The 17,725-nt window shown below is 53.0% G+C and overlaps 1 protein-coding gene across 3 annotated transcripts in view; it reads right to left on the reverse strand.

Annotated features, from left to right (window-relative positions):
- Window positions 1-17,725, reverse strand: part of GLG1 (golgi glycoprotein 1) — a 151,398-nt gene that overhangs the window by 11,479 nt on the left and 122,194 nt on the right. For all 3 annotated transcript variants that reach the window (XR_010990849.1, XR_010990850.1, XM_068166531.1), the window contains exons 16-23: window positions 15,349-15,437; window positions 12,678-12,795; window positions 11,011-11,103; window positions 9,349-9,486; window positions 8,115-8,238; window positions 4,335-4,477; window positions 2,344-2,445; window positions 266-373 (exon numbers count right to left, since the gene is read on the reverse strand). Coding sequence is in view for 1 of the 3 variants with exons in the window: in XM_068166531.1 (XP_068022632.1) it covers window positions 266-373; window positions 2,344-2,445; window positions 4,335-4,477; window positions 8,115-8,238; window positions 9,349-9,486; window positions 11,011-11,103; window positions 12,678-12,795; window positions 15,349-15,437 (915 nt within the window). In the remaining 2 variants the exon portion in view is untranslated. The remainder of the gene's footprint in view (window positions 1-265; window positions 374-2,343; window positions 2,446-4,334; window positions 4,478-8,114; window positions 8,239-9,348; window positions 9,487-11,010; window positions 11,104-12,677; window positions 12,796-15,348; window positions 15,438-17,725) is intronic.

The raw sequence follows: 17,725 nt of genomic DNA on the forward strand, positions 1-17,725 counted from the left end.
AGGATCAGAAACTCTGGCAACCATAATCAAAGAAGGCTCCAAGTCTGGAATTGTAAAGAAGGGCACCATCAGCACAAATTTTCCCTGGCAAATTGAAATGGAATTGAATTGCTGCAGGGCCAGAACTGAGATGTGTAAGGAAATGTGCAGAGCTCTGGCCTCACAGCAGCTAGAAGAGGGCCTGGGCTGTGTGAGCTGGGGAAAGCACAGCCTTCTGCAGGGACAGGAGTGCCTGTTGGAGCACAAACCACTTCATCTCCTTTACCTTTTTGCACATTTCAGTTTTGATTTTCAGCAGGTTGACTTTCAGGCATTCTTCCACCTGCCCAGTCTGCTCCTGAGCTGCTGCTTCTTCTGCACACAAGCTGGAAATCTATTTGGAGAAAGGGAATTTTAACCCAAGCAGCTCACAGCAATCATTCCTGCCTTTTTTAGCACATCTCTCCCTCATTGCATCAGTTCATCAGAGGGTGCAGCCAGAGAACACATAATGAGATACTTTTCCCCCCCCCTCCCCTCAGAGCTGAGACAGCCTGGCTCATGCAATATGCATTGCCAACAGCAAGGAGTCAATATTGCTGTGCTGAGGAGGGAGGCAGGGAGGAAAACAGCACAGAAAGGAGAGGTGAAATAAGCAATGCTTGAGGCATGGCTGATTGGGCTATCAAAAGTGGAAGCCTCAAGCATCTGACTGGGGCAGGTCAAGATGGCAAAAGCAGACAAGCAGCATACATTGGTTTCTTATCACTTATCACTCCATGCTCATGACTGCCTGATGAGGTCCCAGATGAAACAGAAATGAACTTTTTATCAGCACTGCACAGTAAATTGCAATCCTTGCACACTGAGCAAGTCACAAGCAGAGGATCTGACCAGCTGGGAGCAGTTCCAAAGGGTGGCGGGGGGAATCTCTTACATGAAGGGACTTTGATCACAGAATGGGCAGGCTTGGAAGGGAGCTCAAGGCTCAGCCAGCTCCAACCCTCCTGCCATGGGCAGGGACACCTCACACCACAGCAGCTTGCTCACAGCCACCTCCAGCCTGGCTTTAAAAGCCTCCAGGGATGAGGCTTCCACCACCTCCCTGGGCAGCCTGTGCCAGTGTCTCACCACCCTCAGGGGGAAGAACTTCTTCCTGACAGCCAATCTGAATCTATCCACTTCTAGTTTTGCTCCAGTCCTATCACTCCCTGGCAACTTGAAAAGTCCCTCCCCAGCTTTCTTGTATCTTCAGGTACTGGAAGGCCACAAGAAGGTCTCCTCAGAGCCTTCTAATCTCTTCTCCAAAGCGACAACCCCAACTCTATCAGTTTGTCCTCACAGGAGAGGTGCTCCAGCCCTCTGCTCATCCTCCTGGCCCTGCTCTGGACACCTTCCAGTACCTCCAGATCCCTCTTGCAATAGGGGCTCCAGAACTGGAGGCAGGACTCCAGCTGGGGTCTCCCCAGAGCTGAGCAGTGGGGGAGAATCACCTCCCTTGCCCTGCTGGCCACACTTCTCTTGCTGCAGCCCAGGATCTGGTTGGCTTTCTGGGCTGCAAGTGCACACTGCATGAAGCAGAGCAGGGTAGATTCATGAACTAGAGCAGAGTAGCTACAGGTTGAATATGAGGTAGAAATTCTTCACAATGAGGGTGGAGGAATGCTGGAACAGGCTGCCCAGGAATGTGCTGGAGGCTCCATCCCTGAAGACAGGTCAAGCTTGATGGGGCTCTGAGCAACCTGCTCTAGTTGGAGATGTCTCTGTTGACTGCAAGGGGGGTTGGACAAGATGACCTTGGAGGGTTCCTTCCAACCTGAAGTATTCCATGGATAAGAAATTGAGTTGCTGGAGTGTGTCCACAGAAAGGAAATGAAGCTGGGGAAGAGTCTGGAGAACAGGGCTGGTGAGGAGCAGCTGAGGGAGCTGGAAGTGTTTAGTGTGAAGAAAAAGAGGCTGAGGGGAGACCTCATTGCTCTCTACAGCTCCCTGAAAAGAGGTTGCAGTGAGGGTAGGGATGGTCTCTTCTCCCTAGCATCAGGTAATAGAAGGAGAGAAAATGGACTGAAATTGTGCCAGGGGAGGGTTAGGTTGGAGAGGAGGCAAAATTTCTTTGCTGCAAGAGTGGCCAGGGCTTGGAACAGGCTGCCCAGGGTGGTGGTGGAGTCACCATCCCTGGAGGTGTTCAAGAAGGCTGTGGCCATGGCACCTGGGGCTGTGGTTTAACGGCCACGGTGGGGCTGGGTCAGTGCTTGGACTCGATGACCTTCCAAGGCTTGTCCAACCCAACCAATTCTGTGCTCCTATAACCAAGAAGGGAGTTTTCATCCCCAAAAAAGGGAACTGAGGAGCTACTTCTCTTACCTCCTCTGAGCAGTGCATCTGAAGCTGGGGGTCCAGCCGATAGTCCAGAGCCGACTCCTGGATGATGACTCGGATTTGGTCCTCGCAGTCTGGAGAGAGACGCTGTTAAGCAGAGAGAGTCATTAACCCACTCAGCGACCTGCATTGCCACCCAGCAAACCCCCCTTGCATTTCAACCTGGCCTGCCCGTGGTACACCTTCTGCAAGGAGCACCAAACCTCCTTTCAGTGCAGCCCTGTTACCCAGCCTGAGCACACCGCTGGCCCCTCCAGCTCTGTCTGGCGCTCGGCGCCGCCCAGTCTCACAGTATCACAGAATCACCAAGGTTGGAAGAGACCTCAAGGATCACCAAGTCCAACCTGGCACCACAGACCTCATGACCAGACCATGGCACCAAGTGCCACATCCAATCCCCTCTTGAACACCTCCAGGGGTGGGGACTCCACCACCTCCCTGGGCAGCACATCCCAAGGGCCAACAACTCTCTCTGGGAAGAACTTTCTCCTCCCCTCCAGCCTAAACCTCCCCTGGCACAGCTTGAGACTGTGTCCTCTTGTTCTGGCGCTGGCTGCCTGGGAGAAGAGCCCAACCCCCACCTGGCTACAACCTCCCTGCAGGGAGTTGGAGAGAGCAAGAAGGTCTCCCCTGAGCCTCCTCTTCTGCAGGCTAAGCAACCCCAGCTCCCTCAGCCTCTCCTCACAGGGCTGTGCTCAAGGCCTCTCCCCAGCCTTGTTGCCCTTCTCTGGACACCTTCAAGTCTCTCAATGCCCTTCTTAAACTGAGGGGCCCAGAACTGGACACAGGACTCAAGGTGTGGCCTAACCAGTGCTGAGCACAGGGCAGGATGAGCTCCCTGCTCCTGCTGGCCACACTGCTCCTGATGCAGGCCAGGATGCCCTTGGCCTGCTTAGCCCCCTGGGCACACTGCTGCCTCCTGTTCAGGCAGCTGTCAATCAGCACCCCCAGGTCCCTCTCTGTTTGGCAGCTCTCAGCCACTCTGCCCCCAGCCTGGAGCTCTGCCTGGGGTTGCTGTGGCCAAAGTGCAGCCCCTGGCACTTGGACTTGTTGAATGCCATCCTGTTGGCCTCTGCCCATCTGCCCAGCCTGGCAAGGTCCCTCTGCAGAGCCCTTCTGCCCTCTCACTGACCAACCTCTGCCCCCAGCTTGCTGTCAGCTGCAAACTTGCTGATGTCTGACTCAATCCCGTCCTCCAGATCATCAATGAAGATGTTAAAGAGCACAGGGCCCAGCACTGCTCCCTGGGGCACACCACTGGTGCCTGGCTGCCAGCTGGCTGTGGCACCATTCACCACCACTCTCTGGGCTCAGCCTCCAGCCACTTCCTCACCCAGCTCAGAGTGCTGCTGTCCCAGCCAGGGGCTGACAGCTTAGCCAGCAGTTTGCTGTGGGCGTTGGTGTCAAAGGCCTTGCTGAGGTCCAGGCAGACCACATCCACAGCCTGCCCACATCTAGCAGGCAGTCACCTGATCATAGAAGGAGCTCAGGTTGGTCAGGCAGGACCTGTCCTTCCTAACTCCATGCTGGCTGGGCCTGAGCCCTTGGCCATCCTTCAGGTGTGCAGTGATTGCCCCCAGGATAATCTGCTCCATCACTTTCCCTGGCACTGAGCTCAGGCTGCCAGGCCTGGAGTTTCCAGGTTCCTCCATCTGACCCTTCTTGTGGATGGGGACCACACTGGCAGCTTCCAGTCCTCTGGGACCTCACCAGTGAGCCAGGCCTGGAGGAAAATGATGGAGAGTGGCTTGGCCAGCTCATCTGCCAGCTCTCCCAGCACCCTAGGATGGATCCCATCCGGTCCCATGTACTTGTGAGTGTCCAAGTGGCTCAGCAGGTCCTGAACTGATTCCTCATGGATTTCCAGAGCATTACACTGCTCCCTGACCCCACTGCCCAGCTCAGGAGGCCACGTCCTAAACTCCTGCACACAGCCTCCCCCTCTCCTTTGGATGCAGCAGCTCCGCTCGCCTCACCTGGTCTGCGTATTTCAGCTTCAGGCAGGAGATGACTTGGCCTTCCAACTCTGTGTCATCCTTGGCCCTGTTGAGGATGTTCTGGCAGAATTTGGGGATGTCTGCTTTGCAGGCCTTCCTGAGCACTGGGTTTAAGCGATAGTCTAAGAGGGGAAGAAAGAAAGCACTTGGTTAGAGTAGGCATCTTCTCAGGAGACACATCTCTCCCCAAACTCCCCCCCACAAAAAGCCCCCAAGAGCTGACAGGAGTCTTCTGCAGGACATTGTGCCACCAAGCAATTTCATTTGAGGGGAAAAAATTACATGCTGTTGGGAAAAAAAACCCATTAACTGGGGAGGCAGAAGCTTCAGGAATAAAGTGGATCCAATGATGAGGCTGGGGAGAGGCCTCGAGCACAAGCCCTGTAAGGAGAGGCTGAGGGAGCTGGGGTTGCTTAGCCTGGAGAAGAGGAGGCTCAGGGGAGACCTTCTTGCTCTCTCCAACTCCCTGAAGGGAGGCTGGAGCCAGGTGGGGGTTGGGCTCTTCTCCCAGGCAAGCAGCACCAGAACAAGAGGACACAGTCTCAAGCTGCCCAAGGGAAAGTTTAGGCTGGAGGTGAGGAGAAAGTTCTTCCCAGACAGACTAATTTGCCATTGGGCTGTGCTGCCCAGGGAGGTGGTGGAGTCACAATCACTGGAGGTGTTCAAGAAGGGATTGGATGTGATGCTTGGTGCCATGGTTGAGTTGATCAGATGGTGTTGGATGATAGGTTGGACTTGATGATCCCTGAGGTCTTTTCCAACATTATTGATTCCCTGATTCTATGATCACATCCACTGACCATCAAGGACCTCACTGAATCAAGTCAGTGTCTGCACTGACAAGCAGGAAGGAGATTAAACCGTAGCAAAGTTGAGGGAGGGGATTCTGCACCTCTGCTCTGCCCCCCTGAGACCCCAACCTGTGCTCAGTTCTGGAGCCCCCAACACAAGAAAGACATGGAGCTGTTAGTGCAGGTCCAGAGAAGACCATGAAGATGATCAGAGGGCTGGATAACCTCTCCTGTGGGGACAGGCTGGGAGAGCTGGGGCTGTTCAGCCTGGAGAAGAGGAGAGATCTCCAAGGAGACCTTAGAGCAGGCTCCCAGTGCCTGAAGGGGGCTACAGGAGAGCAGGGAAGGCACTTTTGACAGGGGCTTGTAGTGACAGGATGAGTGAGGGGCAATGGCTTTAAACTGGAAGAAGCTGGATTTAGAGTAGGCATTAGGAAGAAATCACTTGTAGTGGGCGTGGTGAGGCCCTGGAACAGGTTGCCCAGAGAAGCTGTGGAGGCTCCAAAGCAGAAGCCGCGGAGGCTCCAAAGCAGTGGCCACGGAGACTCCAAAGCGGCGGCCATGGAGGCTCCAAAGCAGAAGCCACGGAGGCTCCAAAGCAGAAGCCACGGAGCCTGCAAAGCAGCAGCCGCGGAGGCTCCAAAGCAGCAGCCGCGGAGGCTCCAAAGCAGCAGCTGCGGAGGCTCCAAAGCGGAAGCCGCCAAGGCTCCAAAGCAGAGGCCGCGGAGGCTCCAAAGCAGAAGCCACCAAGGCTCCAAAGCAGAAGCCGCAGAGGCTCCAAATCAGCAGCCACGGAGCCTGCAAAGCAGCAGCCGCGGGGGCTCCAAAGCAGCAGCCGCGGAGGCTCCAAAGCAGCAGCCGCGGAGGCTCCAAAGCAGCAGCCGCGGAGGCTCCAAAGCGGAAGCCGCGGAGGCTCCAAAGCGGAAGCCGCCAAGGCTCCAAAGCGGAAGCCGCCAAGGCTCCAAAGCAGAAGCCGCCAAGGCTCCAAAGCAGCAGCCGCGGAGGCTCCAAAGCAGCAGCCGCGGAGGCTCCAAAGCGGAAGCCGCGGAGGCTCCAAAGCGGAAGCCGCGGAGGCTCCAAAGCGGAAGCCGCGGAGGCTCCAAAGCAGCAGCCGCGGAGGCTCCAAAGCAGCAGCCGCGGAGGCTCCAAAGCGGAAGCCGCGGAGGCTCCAAAGCGGAAGCCGCCGAGGCTCCAAAGCGGAAGCCGCCGAGGCTCCAAAGCGGAAGCCGCCGAGGCTCCAAAGCGGAAGCCGCCAAGGCTCCAAAGCAGAAGCCACCAAGGCTCCAAAGCAGAAGCCGCGGAGGCTCCAAAGCAGCAGCTGCGGAGGCTCCAAAGCAGCAGCCGCGGAGGCTCCAAAGCGGAAGCCGCGGAGGCTCCAAAGCGGAAGCCGCCGAGGCTCCAAAGCGGAAGCCGCCAAGGCTCCAAAGCAGAAGCCACCAAGGCTCCAAAGCAGAAGCCGCGGAGGCTCCAAAGCAGCAGCTGCGGAGGTTCCAAGGCAGTGGCCGCAGAGGCTCCAAAGCAGCGGCCGCCGATGCTCCAAAGCAGCAGCCGCCGATGCTCCAAAGCAGCAGCCGCCGAGGCTCCAAAGCAGCAGCCGCCGAGGCTCCAAAGCAGCAGCCGCCGAGGCTCCAAAGCAGCAGCCGCGGAGGCTCCAAAGCGGAAGCCGCGGAGGCTCCAAAGCGGAAGCCGCCGAGGCTCCAAAGCGGAAGCCGCCGAGGCTCCAAAGCGGAAGCCGCCAAGGCTCCAAAGCAGAAGCCACCAAGGCTCCAAAGCAGAAGCCGCGGAGGCTCCAAAGCAGCAGCTGCGGAGGCTCCAAAGCAGCAGCCGCGGAGGCTCCAAAGCGGAAGCCGCGGAGGCTCCAAAGCGGAAGCCGCCGAGGCTCCAAAGCGGAAGCCGCCAAGGCTCCAAAGCAGAAGCCACCAAGGCTCCAAAGCAGAAGCCGCGGAGGCTCCAAAGCAGCAGCTGCGGAGGTTCCAAGGCAGTGGCCGCAGAGGCTCCAAAGCAGCGGCCGCCGATGCTCCAAAGCAGCAGCCGCCGAGGCTCCAAAGCAGCAGCCGCCGAGGCTCCAAAGCAGTGGCCGTGGAGGTTCCAAGGCAGTGGCTGCGGAGGCTCCAAAGCAGAAGCTGTGGAGGCTCCAAAGCAGCAGCCGTGGAGGCTCCAAAGTGGCAGCTGCGGAGGTTCCAAGGCAGTGGCTGCGGAGGCTCCAAAGCAGAAGCTGCGGAGGCTCCAAAGCAGCAGCTGCGGAGGCTCCAAAGCAGAAGCCGCCGAGGCTCCAAAGCAGCGGCTGCGGAGGCTCCAAAGCAGCAGCCGCGGAGGCTCCAAAGCGGAAGCCGCGGAGGCTCCAAAGCGGAAGCCGCCAAGGCTCCAAAGCGGAAGCCGCCAAGGCTCCAAAGCCGCAGCCACCGAGGCTCCAAAGCCGCAGCCGCCGAGGCTCCAAAGCAGCAGCTGCCGAGGCTCCAAAGCAGCAGCTGCCGAGGCTCCAAAGCAGCAGCCACGGAGGCTCCAAAGCAGCAGCCGCCGAGGCTCCAAAGCAGCGGCTGCGGAGGCTCCAAAGCCGCAGCCACCGAGGCTCCAAAGCCGCAGCCGCCGAGGCTCCAAAGCAGCAGCCGCCGAGGCTCCAAAGCAGCAGCCGCCGAGGCTCCAAAGCAGCAGCCGCCGAGGCTCCAAAGCGGCAGCTGCGGAGGTTCCAAGGCAGTGGCTGCGGAGGCTCCAAAGCAGAAGGTGCGGAGGCTCCAAAGCAGCAGCCGTGGAGGCTCCAAAGCGGCAACCGCCAAGGCTCCAAAGCCAGGTTAGATGAGGCCTTGAGCTACCTGGTGTGGTGGAAGGTGTCCCTGCCCATGGCAGAAGGGTTGGAACTGGATGATCTTTAAAACCCCTCTTAACCCAAACCATTCCACAAAACACCCTTCCAGTCATGCAAACCCCTCAGCAGCTGAGGCGCCCGAAGCACCCTTTCCGCAGTGGCTACCTGTGTTCTGTGTGATCTGGCGCTTGGTGATCATCTGCTTGCACTTGGGATCCATCACTTCGCTGTTCTTGTTTTGCTTCAAACACTGCAGCATGTTTTTGGAGTCTGCCTCCGGACAAAACCGCTAGAAAAAAGAACCCCAAACCCCCCACATTTCATCACTAAGCGCTGGGGAAACAAAGTCCCAGCTGCGGTCATAAAAGAGAGGATAACGACCTGCCCAGCCCAGAGGCATTCAGACACATTCCCCCAACACAACATCTATTAAAGAGGCCTCTCCAAATGGACCGTGGCCTTGAGTACCCCCGCTTAGAGAGCAAGCTCTAAGCCATGCAGCCTTGATTGGCTTCTGGGCTCCAGCTTTGTGTTAGCAGCATCAAAACCAATTTGCCTTTATTGCCTGTTCTTAACTTACAGCCCAACCCGCATGAAACAGCCCAACCTGCATGAGACAGCCACCAATTTCTTTCATTCCCTTTTACTTTAGAAAGTAAAAAGAGGATCTTTTAAGCAGGGAACACCTCACTGACACTCATTTGCCCACTCCTGTCCTGAATGAGATAGCCCAAAGCCAGCCAGCTTACCCAAAATTCAGCCTAATGTGCTTATTTTTGTCACCAAGCCGCTCTGTGGGTGTAAGATAAGGCTGTGGCATCTTCCAGTCCTTATCATTTAAGTGAGATTGCCTCTTTTGTTGTTACAGAGCAGGAGAGCAGTGAACACATTCTCAAGAGGCTGAGCTTTGGGAACAACATGGAGTCAGGGGACAGCCTACAGCCCACACACACTGGAGTTTCAGGGCTTGCAAGGGGTGATCCTTTCCACATGGTACCACTTCAAGCCAGCACTTCTGATTTAAAGCTCTGCTTGACTTTGCCTCTTTATGAGTTTGATGAAAGCCTGGGTGCACCGGGTCAGCAGCGACCCCAAGATGCTTCTCCTCTCTGCAGTCTTTGCTGAAAGCCAATTCAAATCCAAACCAACCTGATGAAAACTGTGTTAGAAACCTCAGCACAGACCTCCTCCACAATTCTACTGGCAGCTGGGAAGAGACATTTCTTAGTTCTTTGATCAGGCAAAGTTGAAAGAGAAGGGCCCTGAAGAACCCTCAGCCTGAATCAGAGGGACATCCCAAACAACACGGCAGCCCTGTACAAGCCTTTATGGGAAGCTTTGAGCAGACAGAGCTCTTACATCCCAACCCCACCCTCTTTAAAAGACAAGCTACCATTACCTTGATCATCTGCTTGCAGACTCTCATGAGTGTGTAGTCCAGTTCTGGGTCCATCATCTCTGTCTCCTGCAGTTTAAACACCTTCTGGTGGCAGCGGGTACTCAACTGCTTCTTGATTTCTTTCAGGCATTCAATAATCTACAACAGAGAATCAGAGTCACAGCATCACAGGACTGGGTTGGGAAAGACCTTTCTGATCACCAATTCCAACTGATAACAAAGCACTGCCACATCATCACTCTACCACAGAACCATAATATAGAGTCATGGAATGGTCTGGGCTGGAAGGGACCTCCAAAGGTCATCCAGTCCAACCTCCCTGCAGTCAGCAGGGACATCCCCAGCTAGATCAGGTTGCTCAGGACCTTGTTGAGCCTCACCTTGAATATTTCCAGGGAAGGGACCTCAACCACCTCCCTGGGCAACCTGTTCCAGTGTTCCACCACACTCATGTAAAGAACTTGCTCTTAACATCCAATCTAAATCTGCTCTGCTCTAGTTTGAAGCCATTGCCCCTGGTCCTGTCCCTGCAGGCCTTTGGGAACAATCTCTTTGCAGCCTTCTTGTAGCCCTCTTCAGGTACTGGCAGGCTGCTATTAGGTCTCCCCAGAGCCTTCTCTTCTCTGGCTGAATACCCCCAGCTCCCTCAGCCTGTCCTCATAGCAGATGTGCTCCAACTCCCTCATCATTTTTGTGGCCCTCCTCTGGACCTTCTCCATCAGGTCCAGGTCCTTCCTATAGTGAGGACTCCAGAGCTGCACACAGTACTCCAGGTGAGGTCTCAGCAGAGCAGAACAGAGCAGAGTGGCAGAATCCCCTCTCTGGCTGTGCTGGCAGCGCTGCTTTGGATGCAGCCCAGGCTGTGATTCGCCTTCCGGGCTGCAAGCTCACACTGCCTGCTCCTGTCCACCTTGTCCCTCAGCACCACATCTACACAGCTTTTGAGTCCCTTGAGAGATGGGAACTCCACCACTGCCCTGTCCAGCCTGTTCCAATTGTCAATTCTTTCAGGGAACAAACTGTTCCTCCTGTCCAACCTAAATCTCTCCTGGCACAACCTGAAGCTGTTTCCTCTTGCCCTGTCACTTGTTACTTGGAGGACTGTTGGTGTCTTTGGGGTTGTGATGACCTAACACCTCGTTTGTTACACCTGTAATGGACACTCTGATGTGATTCTGTCACATGCTGCTCAAAAGGCAGAGCTCTGTGTTCCCTGAATGGTTCCCTTCCCCTGGTTTGTGCAGGCAAGTGCCCAACCCCTACACCTGATTAAAACTCACTTTAATGCTTTAAGCTTATCTTTTCTCCCAAAGATTTAATGAGGTGAGATGAAAAGGGTCACTTCCACTTAGCTGCTGGCTCCCAAACTCCATCTTTAGCAGAAACCCTTAGCAGCCTCTGCAGTAACCAGCTGCTAGTAGCTTAAACCCAGCATTAACTGCAAGAGAATTAAGTGCTCACAACACTGCACTCACCCAGCTTGTGAAGGAGCTAAAAGTAAATAACAGTGCTCCAAAACACTGCTGAAAGGTTTTGGGTGATAACCACAAAGAAAACAAATGAGAGTCTCAAGCTGCACCTGCAGGGGCAGAAGTGTTCTTCAAAGTGTTTTCTGAAGTGAAGGTGGAAATGGAATTGTAAATGCTGGGCAAAAGCCATTACCTGAGCATTGCCATAGGGCACGTTTTGGCAGTAGTTCTTGATGTCACTTTTGCAGGCCTCATACAGCTCTGGCTCAAGCCTGATATCCTCAGTCTGCAGGATGAAATGACATGCACAGAACCACAGAATGTTAGGGGTTGGAAGGCACCTTGAAAGATCATCCAGTCCCAGCCCCCCTGCCAGAGCAGGATCAGACAGGGGAGGTCACACAGAAATGCATCCAGGTGGGTTTTGAATGTCTCCAGAGAAGGAGACTCCATAACCTCTCTGGGCAGCCTGCTCCAGGGCTCCAACACCCTCCCAGTGAAAGAGTTTCTCCTTCTGTTCCTGTGGGACCTCCTCTGCTCCAGCATTGCCCCATGTCCTGTCCTTGAACATCCCTGACCAGAGCCTGGCTCCATCCCTTCACATCTCTATCAACATGAATGAGGGCACCCCTCAGACTCCTCTGCTCCAAGCTCCCTCAGTCTGCCTCAGCAGGGAGATGCCTTCAGCATTGTCGTGGCTCTGCACTGGACTCTCTCAAGCAGTTCCCTGAGGTCCTTCTTGAACTGAGGGGCCCAGAACACAACATTCTAGATGTGGCCTCAGCAAGGCAGAGTAGAGGAGGAGGAGAACCTTTCTGTCCTACTAACCAGAGCCCTTCTAATCCACTGCAGGATGTCATTGGCCTTCTGGGCCACAAGTGCACATTGCTGGCTTATGGGCATCATTCTGTCTGCATTGTTGGTCTATTACCCAGAGTCCTCTATCCACAAGCCCCAAGTAACTCTCCAAACAGGCAGGGCAGTTCCTCTGAACTTAAGGGTCCCAGTGGATCAGTTGGTTTTTGACACTGCAGAAAGGGTTGCAAGTGAGTTTTGGAGCAGGTGCCTTCTTGCCATGGCTCCTCCTAAGGGGGCATCAACACAAATATTCAAGACCACTAAAATATGAAAGCTAAAGGAGGTATTAACAGCCACCCATCTGTTGGGTGATCTGGAGGCTGGGAATGAAGCTGCCTGCTTTTGGTGATGCCCAGCAGTTGAAATCCTCCACAGAGAGGCAAGAGTGCTGCCTCTTCTGATATGGGCCTGCTGCAAGTGAAGCTTTAACAAACAACATCTGCTGGTTGAAGACCTTAAAGAGTTTCTTGCAACAGCAGGAAGCTGAGAGGCAGCCTTGCCTCCCAGGATAAATATTACTCCTATGCATCCACTTGGAGCAGCTGGAGTCAAGTTTCTTCATTTCTCTTTGTTTCCTCAGCCTGTAAAATTAAGCCTTCTCCTCACTCCTGAAGGACTTGGAGAGCACCAGCATGTGTGGCCTGTTGCTATCCACCACTGAACGTGGAATCATGCAATCATGGAATGGTTTGGATGGGAAGGGACCTTTACAGGTCATCTAGTCTGACCACTCTGCAGTCATAATGACTTCTAGCTGAGGTTCCAATGACCCTTAGGCTTGCCTTAGCCTTCAGGGGACTCTGTTTAAGGCACTGAAGCAGACAATCCTCCCTTAGGCCATGAAGGGCAAGCGCATCTCATGCTGTGAGAAGAATGGGGGAAAACTACAACAGAGAGATGAGTTTCCTTTGACTTTTGCAGGAGGGACAAACCAGGAAGCTTTAACTGAAGGACCTTGCTAGAAGGGCAGGCAGGCAGAGAAGGAGTTTCATGCATGTTTACCATCTCCAGCTCCTCGACACGCAGCTGTTTGCGGCACTTCAGAGAGACTCTGTGCTCCTTGGCGTCCTGCAAAGTGTCGTTGCGCACAGTTGTGCTCAGGCAGATCACCACATCCACCCTGCAGGACACATGACAGCTTTTCACTCTCCTGCCCTGCAACTCAGAGCACTGGCAGATCCACCAGGCCAGAGAAACACACCCCCAGAACCCAGACACAAAGTCCTCCTGCGTCTCTGCTTCTTCCCAGCCTGCCTACAGCTTTCCTCTGTATGCAGCACAATTAGAGCTCAGAGCAGGGGGTGGGAGAGCCCAGAGCAGGGGCAGTTAAGAGCTCAGAGCAGGGGGAGGGAGAGCCCAGAGAGGGGGAGGGAGAGCCCAGAGCAGGGGCAGTTAAGAGCCTAGAGCCAGTGGCAGTTAAGAGCCCAGAGCAGGGGGAGTTAAGCACCCAGAGCAAGGGGTAGTTAAGTGCCCAAAGCAAGGGCAGTTAAGCGCCCAGAGCAGGGGGCAGTTAAGCACCCAGAGCAGGGGGCAGTTAAGCACCCAGAGCAGGGGGAGTTAAGCACCCAGAGCAGGGGCAGTTAAGCGCCCAGAGCAAGGGGTAGTTAAGCGCCCAAAGCAAGGGCAGTTCAGCGCCCAGAGCAAGGGGCAGTTAAGCGCCCAGAGCAGGGGGCAGTTAAGCACCCAGAGCAGGGGGCAGTTAAGCACCCAGAGCAGGGGCAGTTAAGCACCCAGAGCAGGGGCAGTTAAGCACCCAGAGCAGGGGCAGTTCAGTGCCCAGAGCAAGGGGCAGTTAAGTGCCCAGAGCAGGGGCAGTTAAGCAACCAGAGCAGGGGCAGTTTAAACACCCAGAGGAGGGGGAGTTAAGCCCCCAGAGCAAGGGGCAGTTTAAACACCCAGAGCAGGGGCAATTAAGCACCCAGAGCAGGGGGAGTTAAGCACCCAGAGCAGGGGCAGTGAAGTGCCCAGAGCAAGGGGAGTTAAGCGCCCAGAGCAAGGGGAGTTAAGAGCCCAGAGCAGGGGGAGTTAAGCGCCCAAAGCAGGGGGAGTTAAGTGCCCAAAGCAGGGGCAGTTAAGCACCCAGAGCAGGGGCAGTTAAGAGCCCAGAGCAGGGGGAGTTAAGCGCCCAAAGCAGGGGCAGTTAAGAGCCCAGAGCAGGGGGAGTTAAGCGCCCAAAGCAGGGGCAGTTAAGCGCCCAGAGCAGGGGCAGTTAAGAGCCCAGAGCAGGGGGAGTTAAGCGCCCAAAGCAGGGGGAGTTAAGTGCCCAAAGCAGGGGCAGTTAAGAGCCCAGAGCAGGGGGAGTTAAGCACCCAGAGCAGGGGCAGTTAAGAGCCCAGAGCAGGGGGAGTTAAGTGCCCAGAGCAGGGGGAGTTAAGAGCCCAGAGCAGGGGGAGTTAAGTGCCCAGAGCAGGGGCAGTTAAGAGCCCAGAGCAGGGGGAGTTAAGCACCCAGAGCAGGGGGAGTTAAGTGCCCAAAGCAGGGGCAGTTAAGCGCCCAGAGCAGGGGCAGTTAAGCACCCAGAGCAGGGGCAGTTAAGAGCCCAGAGCAGGGGGAGTTAAGTGCCCAGAGCAGGGGCAGTTAAGAGCCCAGAGCAGGGGGAGTTAAGCGCCCAGAGCAGGGGGAGTTAAGAGCCCAGAGCAGGGGGAGTTAAGCGCCCAGAGCAGGGGGAGTTAAGTGCCCAAAGCAGGGGCAGTTAAGCGCCCAGAGCAGGGGCAGTTAAGAGCCCAGAGCAGGGGGAGTTAAGTGCCCAAAGCAGGGGGAGTTAAGAGCCCAGAGCAAGGGGCAGTTAAGCACCCAGAGCAGGGGCAGTTAAGAGCCCAGAGCAAGGGGCAGTTAAGCGCCCAGAGCAAGGAGCAGTTAAGCGCCCAGAGCAGAGGAAGTTTAAGCACTCAGAGCAGGGGGAGTTAAGTACCCAGAGCAGGGGGAAGTAGATCCTAAATCTTAGTGTCTAACCCTGAACTACAGCCTAAATCTGAATTGAGTGCCTAAATCAGCAGGCAGGAAGGTATCCAAAAGTCCCACCTCAAGCCTGCCTGTCAAGGCCTCTGCTCTCAAGTCACATCAGCACTTGAGCAAAGCTTTCCTTGCTCTCAGAAGCAGATGAAGGTGAGAATATCTCAGGTGGCATTGCAAGCAATCCTTTTGCATGATGGGAAGGGCATTTCTCTCATAAAATGCAAATGGCCTTGCTAGCCAGGAGGAGGACTGACCTTGGGTGTAATTCAGCCTTACATCATTGCAGCAGGCCATTAAACCTCCCCTCCTCCCCCTTCATACTGAAGGGAAGAAACCAGCTTAAACAAGCAGGATGTTTTCCCTTCCCAGGTCAGCAACTGGAACAGCAGCCTGCATCTAAAGCTGATGAATCTAGCAAGGATACAAAACATCCCTGGGACATGCAGTCCACTAATTGGAATCATTAGTTATGCCCAGAGCAAGAAAAAGAAAAGAGGACAGGCTTGGAGTGCAAGAGTAAAGCAGAAGTCACTTTAAAGAGGCAGGCAGTGCCTCTGCCCTTTAGTGCCTGCAGTCACCAAGAGCAAAGGCTCCAAAGACTCAGCCTTTAGAGGAACTCCAGTGCTTGCTGTCCTATCATGAAATGTTCTCTAGCTTTGTTACACATTTATATGTGTATTTATACCATCACATTGCTGTTTGCTCAGGGGCTGCCTACTTTTTTTTGATGTTGGGACACAGTTTCAGCACATCCTCCTTGCAGGCCATCTTGAACTTGTAGGAGAACCTAAAATCTTTCATTTGAACCTGCAAGAGAGAGATGAGAATTATTTTGGTCACCTGGAGAAAGAAGAGACAAGCAACCAAAAAAAAAAAAGGCCAACCAACCAAAAAAAAACCAGAAAAAAAGGTCAAAAGCCCAAAAAGAACAGGGGAAAAAAAAGAGAAAGAAAAAAACAGGAGGAAAAAAGAGAAAGGAAAAAAACAGGAGGGAAAAAGAGAAAGAAAAAGACAGGAGGGAAAAAGGGAAAGAAAAAGACAGGAGGGAAAAAGGGAAAGAAAAAGACAGGAGGGAAAAAGAGAAAGGGAAAAAAAAAGGAGGAAAAAAGAGAAAGAAAAAAACCAGGAGGGAAAAAGAGAAAGAAAAAGACAGGAGGAAAAAAGAGAAAGGGAAAAACAGGAGGAAAAACAGAGAAAAAAAAAGACCCAGAGGGAATAAAGAGAAAGAAAATATCAGGGAGGGAAAAAAGAAAGAAAAAAAACTAGGGGGGAAAAAAGAACTAAAAAGAAGAACAAGAAAGGGAAAAAAAGGGAAGAATGGGGGGAAAAAACCCCAAAAGAACAGGGGAAAAAAAAACCCAAAAAAGAACAGGAAAAAAACCCAAAAGAACAGGGGGAAAAAATAAAAGGAAAAAAACTAAAAGAACAGGGAAAAAAACCCCACAGAAGAACAGGGGAAAAAACCCAAAGAAGGGGGGGAAAAAACCCCAAAAGAACAGGAAAAAAAACCCACATAAGAACAGGGAAAAAAACCCAAAGAACTGGGAAAAAAAACCCAAAAGAGGAGAAAAAAAAACCCAAAAGAACAGGGAAACCCCCCCAAAGAACAGGGGAAAAAAAACACCAAAAGAACAGGAGGAAAAAAAAAACAAACAAAACAGGGGAAAAAAACCCAAAAGAACAAGAAAATCCCCAGAAGAACATAGAAAAAAACACCCCAGAAGAACATGGGAAAAAAAACCCCAGAAGAACAGGGAAAAAAACCCTAGAAGAACAGGAAAAAAAAACCCCACCATTGAACAGGAAAATGAAAAAATAAAGAAGAGGGGAAAAAACCCCAAAAGAACAGGAAAAAGAGAAAATAACAGGAAAAAAAACAACTAAAATAACAGGAAAAAAACCACCCAAAAGAACAGGAAAAAAAACCCCACAGAAGAACAGGAAAAAAACTGCAAAGAACTGGAAAAAAACCACCCCAAAACAGGGGAATAAAACCCCAAAGAACAGGGGAAAAACCCCAAAAGAACAGGAAATTAAAAAAAACCAGAAGAACAGGGAAAAAATCCCCCAAAGAAGAGGGAAAAAAACCCCAAAGAACAGGGGAAAAAAACACCCAAAGAACAGGGAAAAAACCCCAAAAGAACAGGTGGAAAACCCCTCAAAGACCAGGGAAAAAACCTAAAAGAACAGGGAAAAAAGCCACATAAGAACAGGGAAAAAACACCACATAAGAACAGGGAAAAAACCCCAAAGAACAGGAAGAAAAACCCGAAAGAACAGGAAAAAACCAAACTCACAGACGAACAGGGAAAAAACCCCAAAGAACTGGAAAAAACGGGGGGGGGGGGGGGGGAGACCCCCAAAAGAACAGGGGAAAACCCCCAAAGAACAGGAAAAAAACCCCTCAGAGAACAGGGAAAAAAGCCACGTAAGAACAGGGAAAAAAACCTGAAGAACAGGATAAAAAACCCGAAAGAACAGAAAAAACCAAACCCACAGAAGAACAGGGGAAAAGCCCCAAAGATCCGGGAAAAAAACACCCCTATACAGGGAAAAAAAACCAACCAAAAGAACAGGAAAAAAAACCTAAAAGAACAGGGAAAAAAACCCCAAAAGAACAGGGGAAAAAAACCCAAAAGAACAGGGGAAAAAAACCCAAAAGAACAGGGGAAAAAAACAACACCAAAACAACAGGAAAAAAACCCCAAAAGAACAGGGAAAAAACCCAAAAGAACAGGGAAAAAACCCAAAAGAACAGGGGAAAAACCCACAGAAGAACAGGGAAAAAACCATAAAAGAACAGGAGAAAAGCTCCCCCCAAACAGGGGAAAAAACCCCAAAAGAACAAGAAAACCCCCAGAAGAACAGAGAAAAAGCCCCCAGAAGAACAGGGGAAAAAAAACCCAGAAGAACAGGGAAAAAAAAAACAGAAGAAGAGGGGAAAAAACCCCTAAACCAGGGGCAAACCCACCAAACCCAGGAAAAAAAAGTAGAAGGGAAAAAAAAGTGCTGCCCAAGAGACCCTTTGTTGAATCCCACAATCACCAAATGCTTTTGTCCACAACTTGTTACTGCATTTATTATCTCCAGCTACC

This window comes from Melanerpes formicivorus, unplaced genomic scaffold, assembly GCF_026170545.1.
Source record: "Melanerpes formicivorus ecotype bairdi unplaced genomic scaffold, bMelFor1.0.p_v2 SCAF_102, whole genome shotgun sequence".
NCBI lineage: Eukaryota > Metazoa > Chordata > Aves > Piciformes > Picidae > Melanerpes > Melanerpes formicivorus.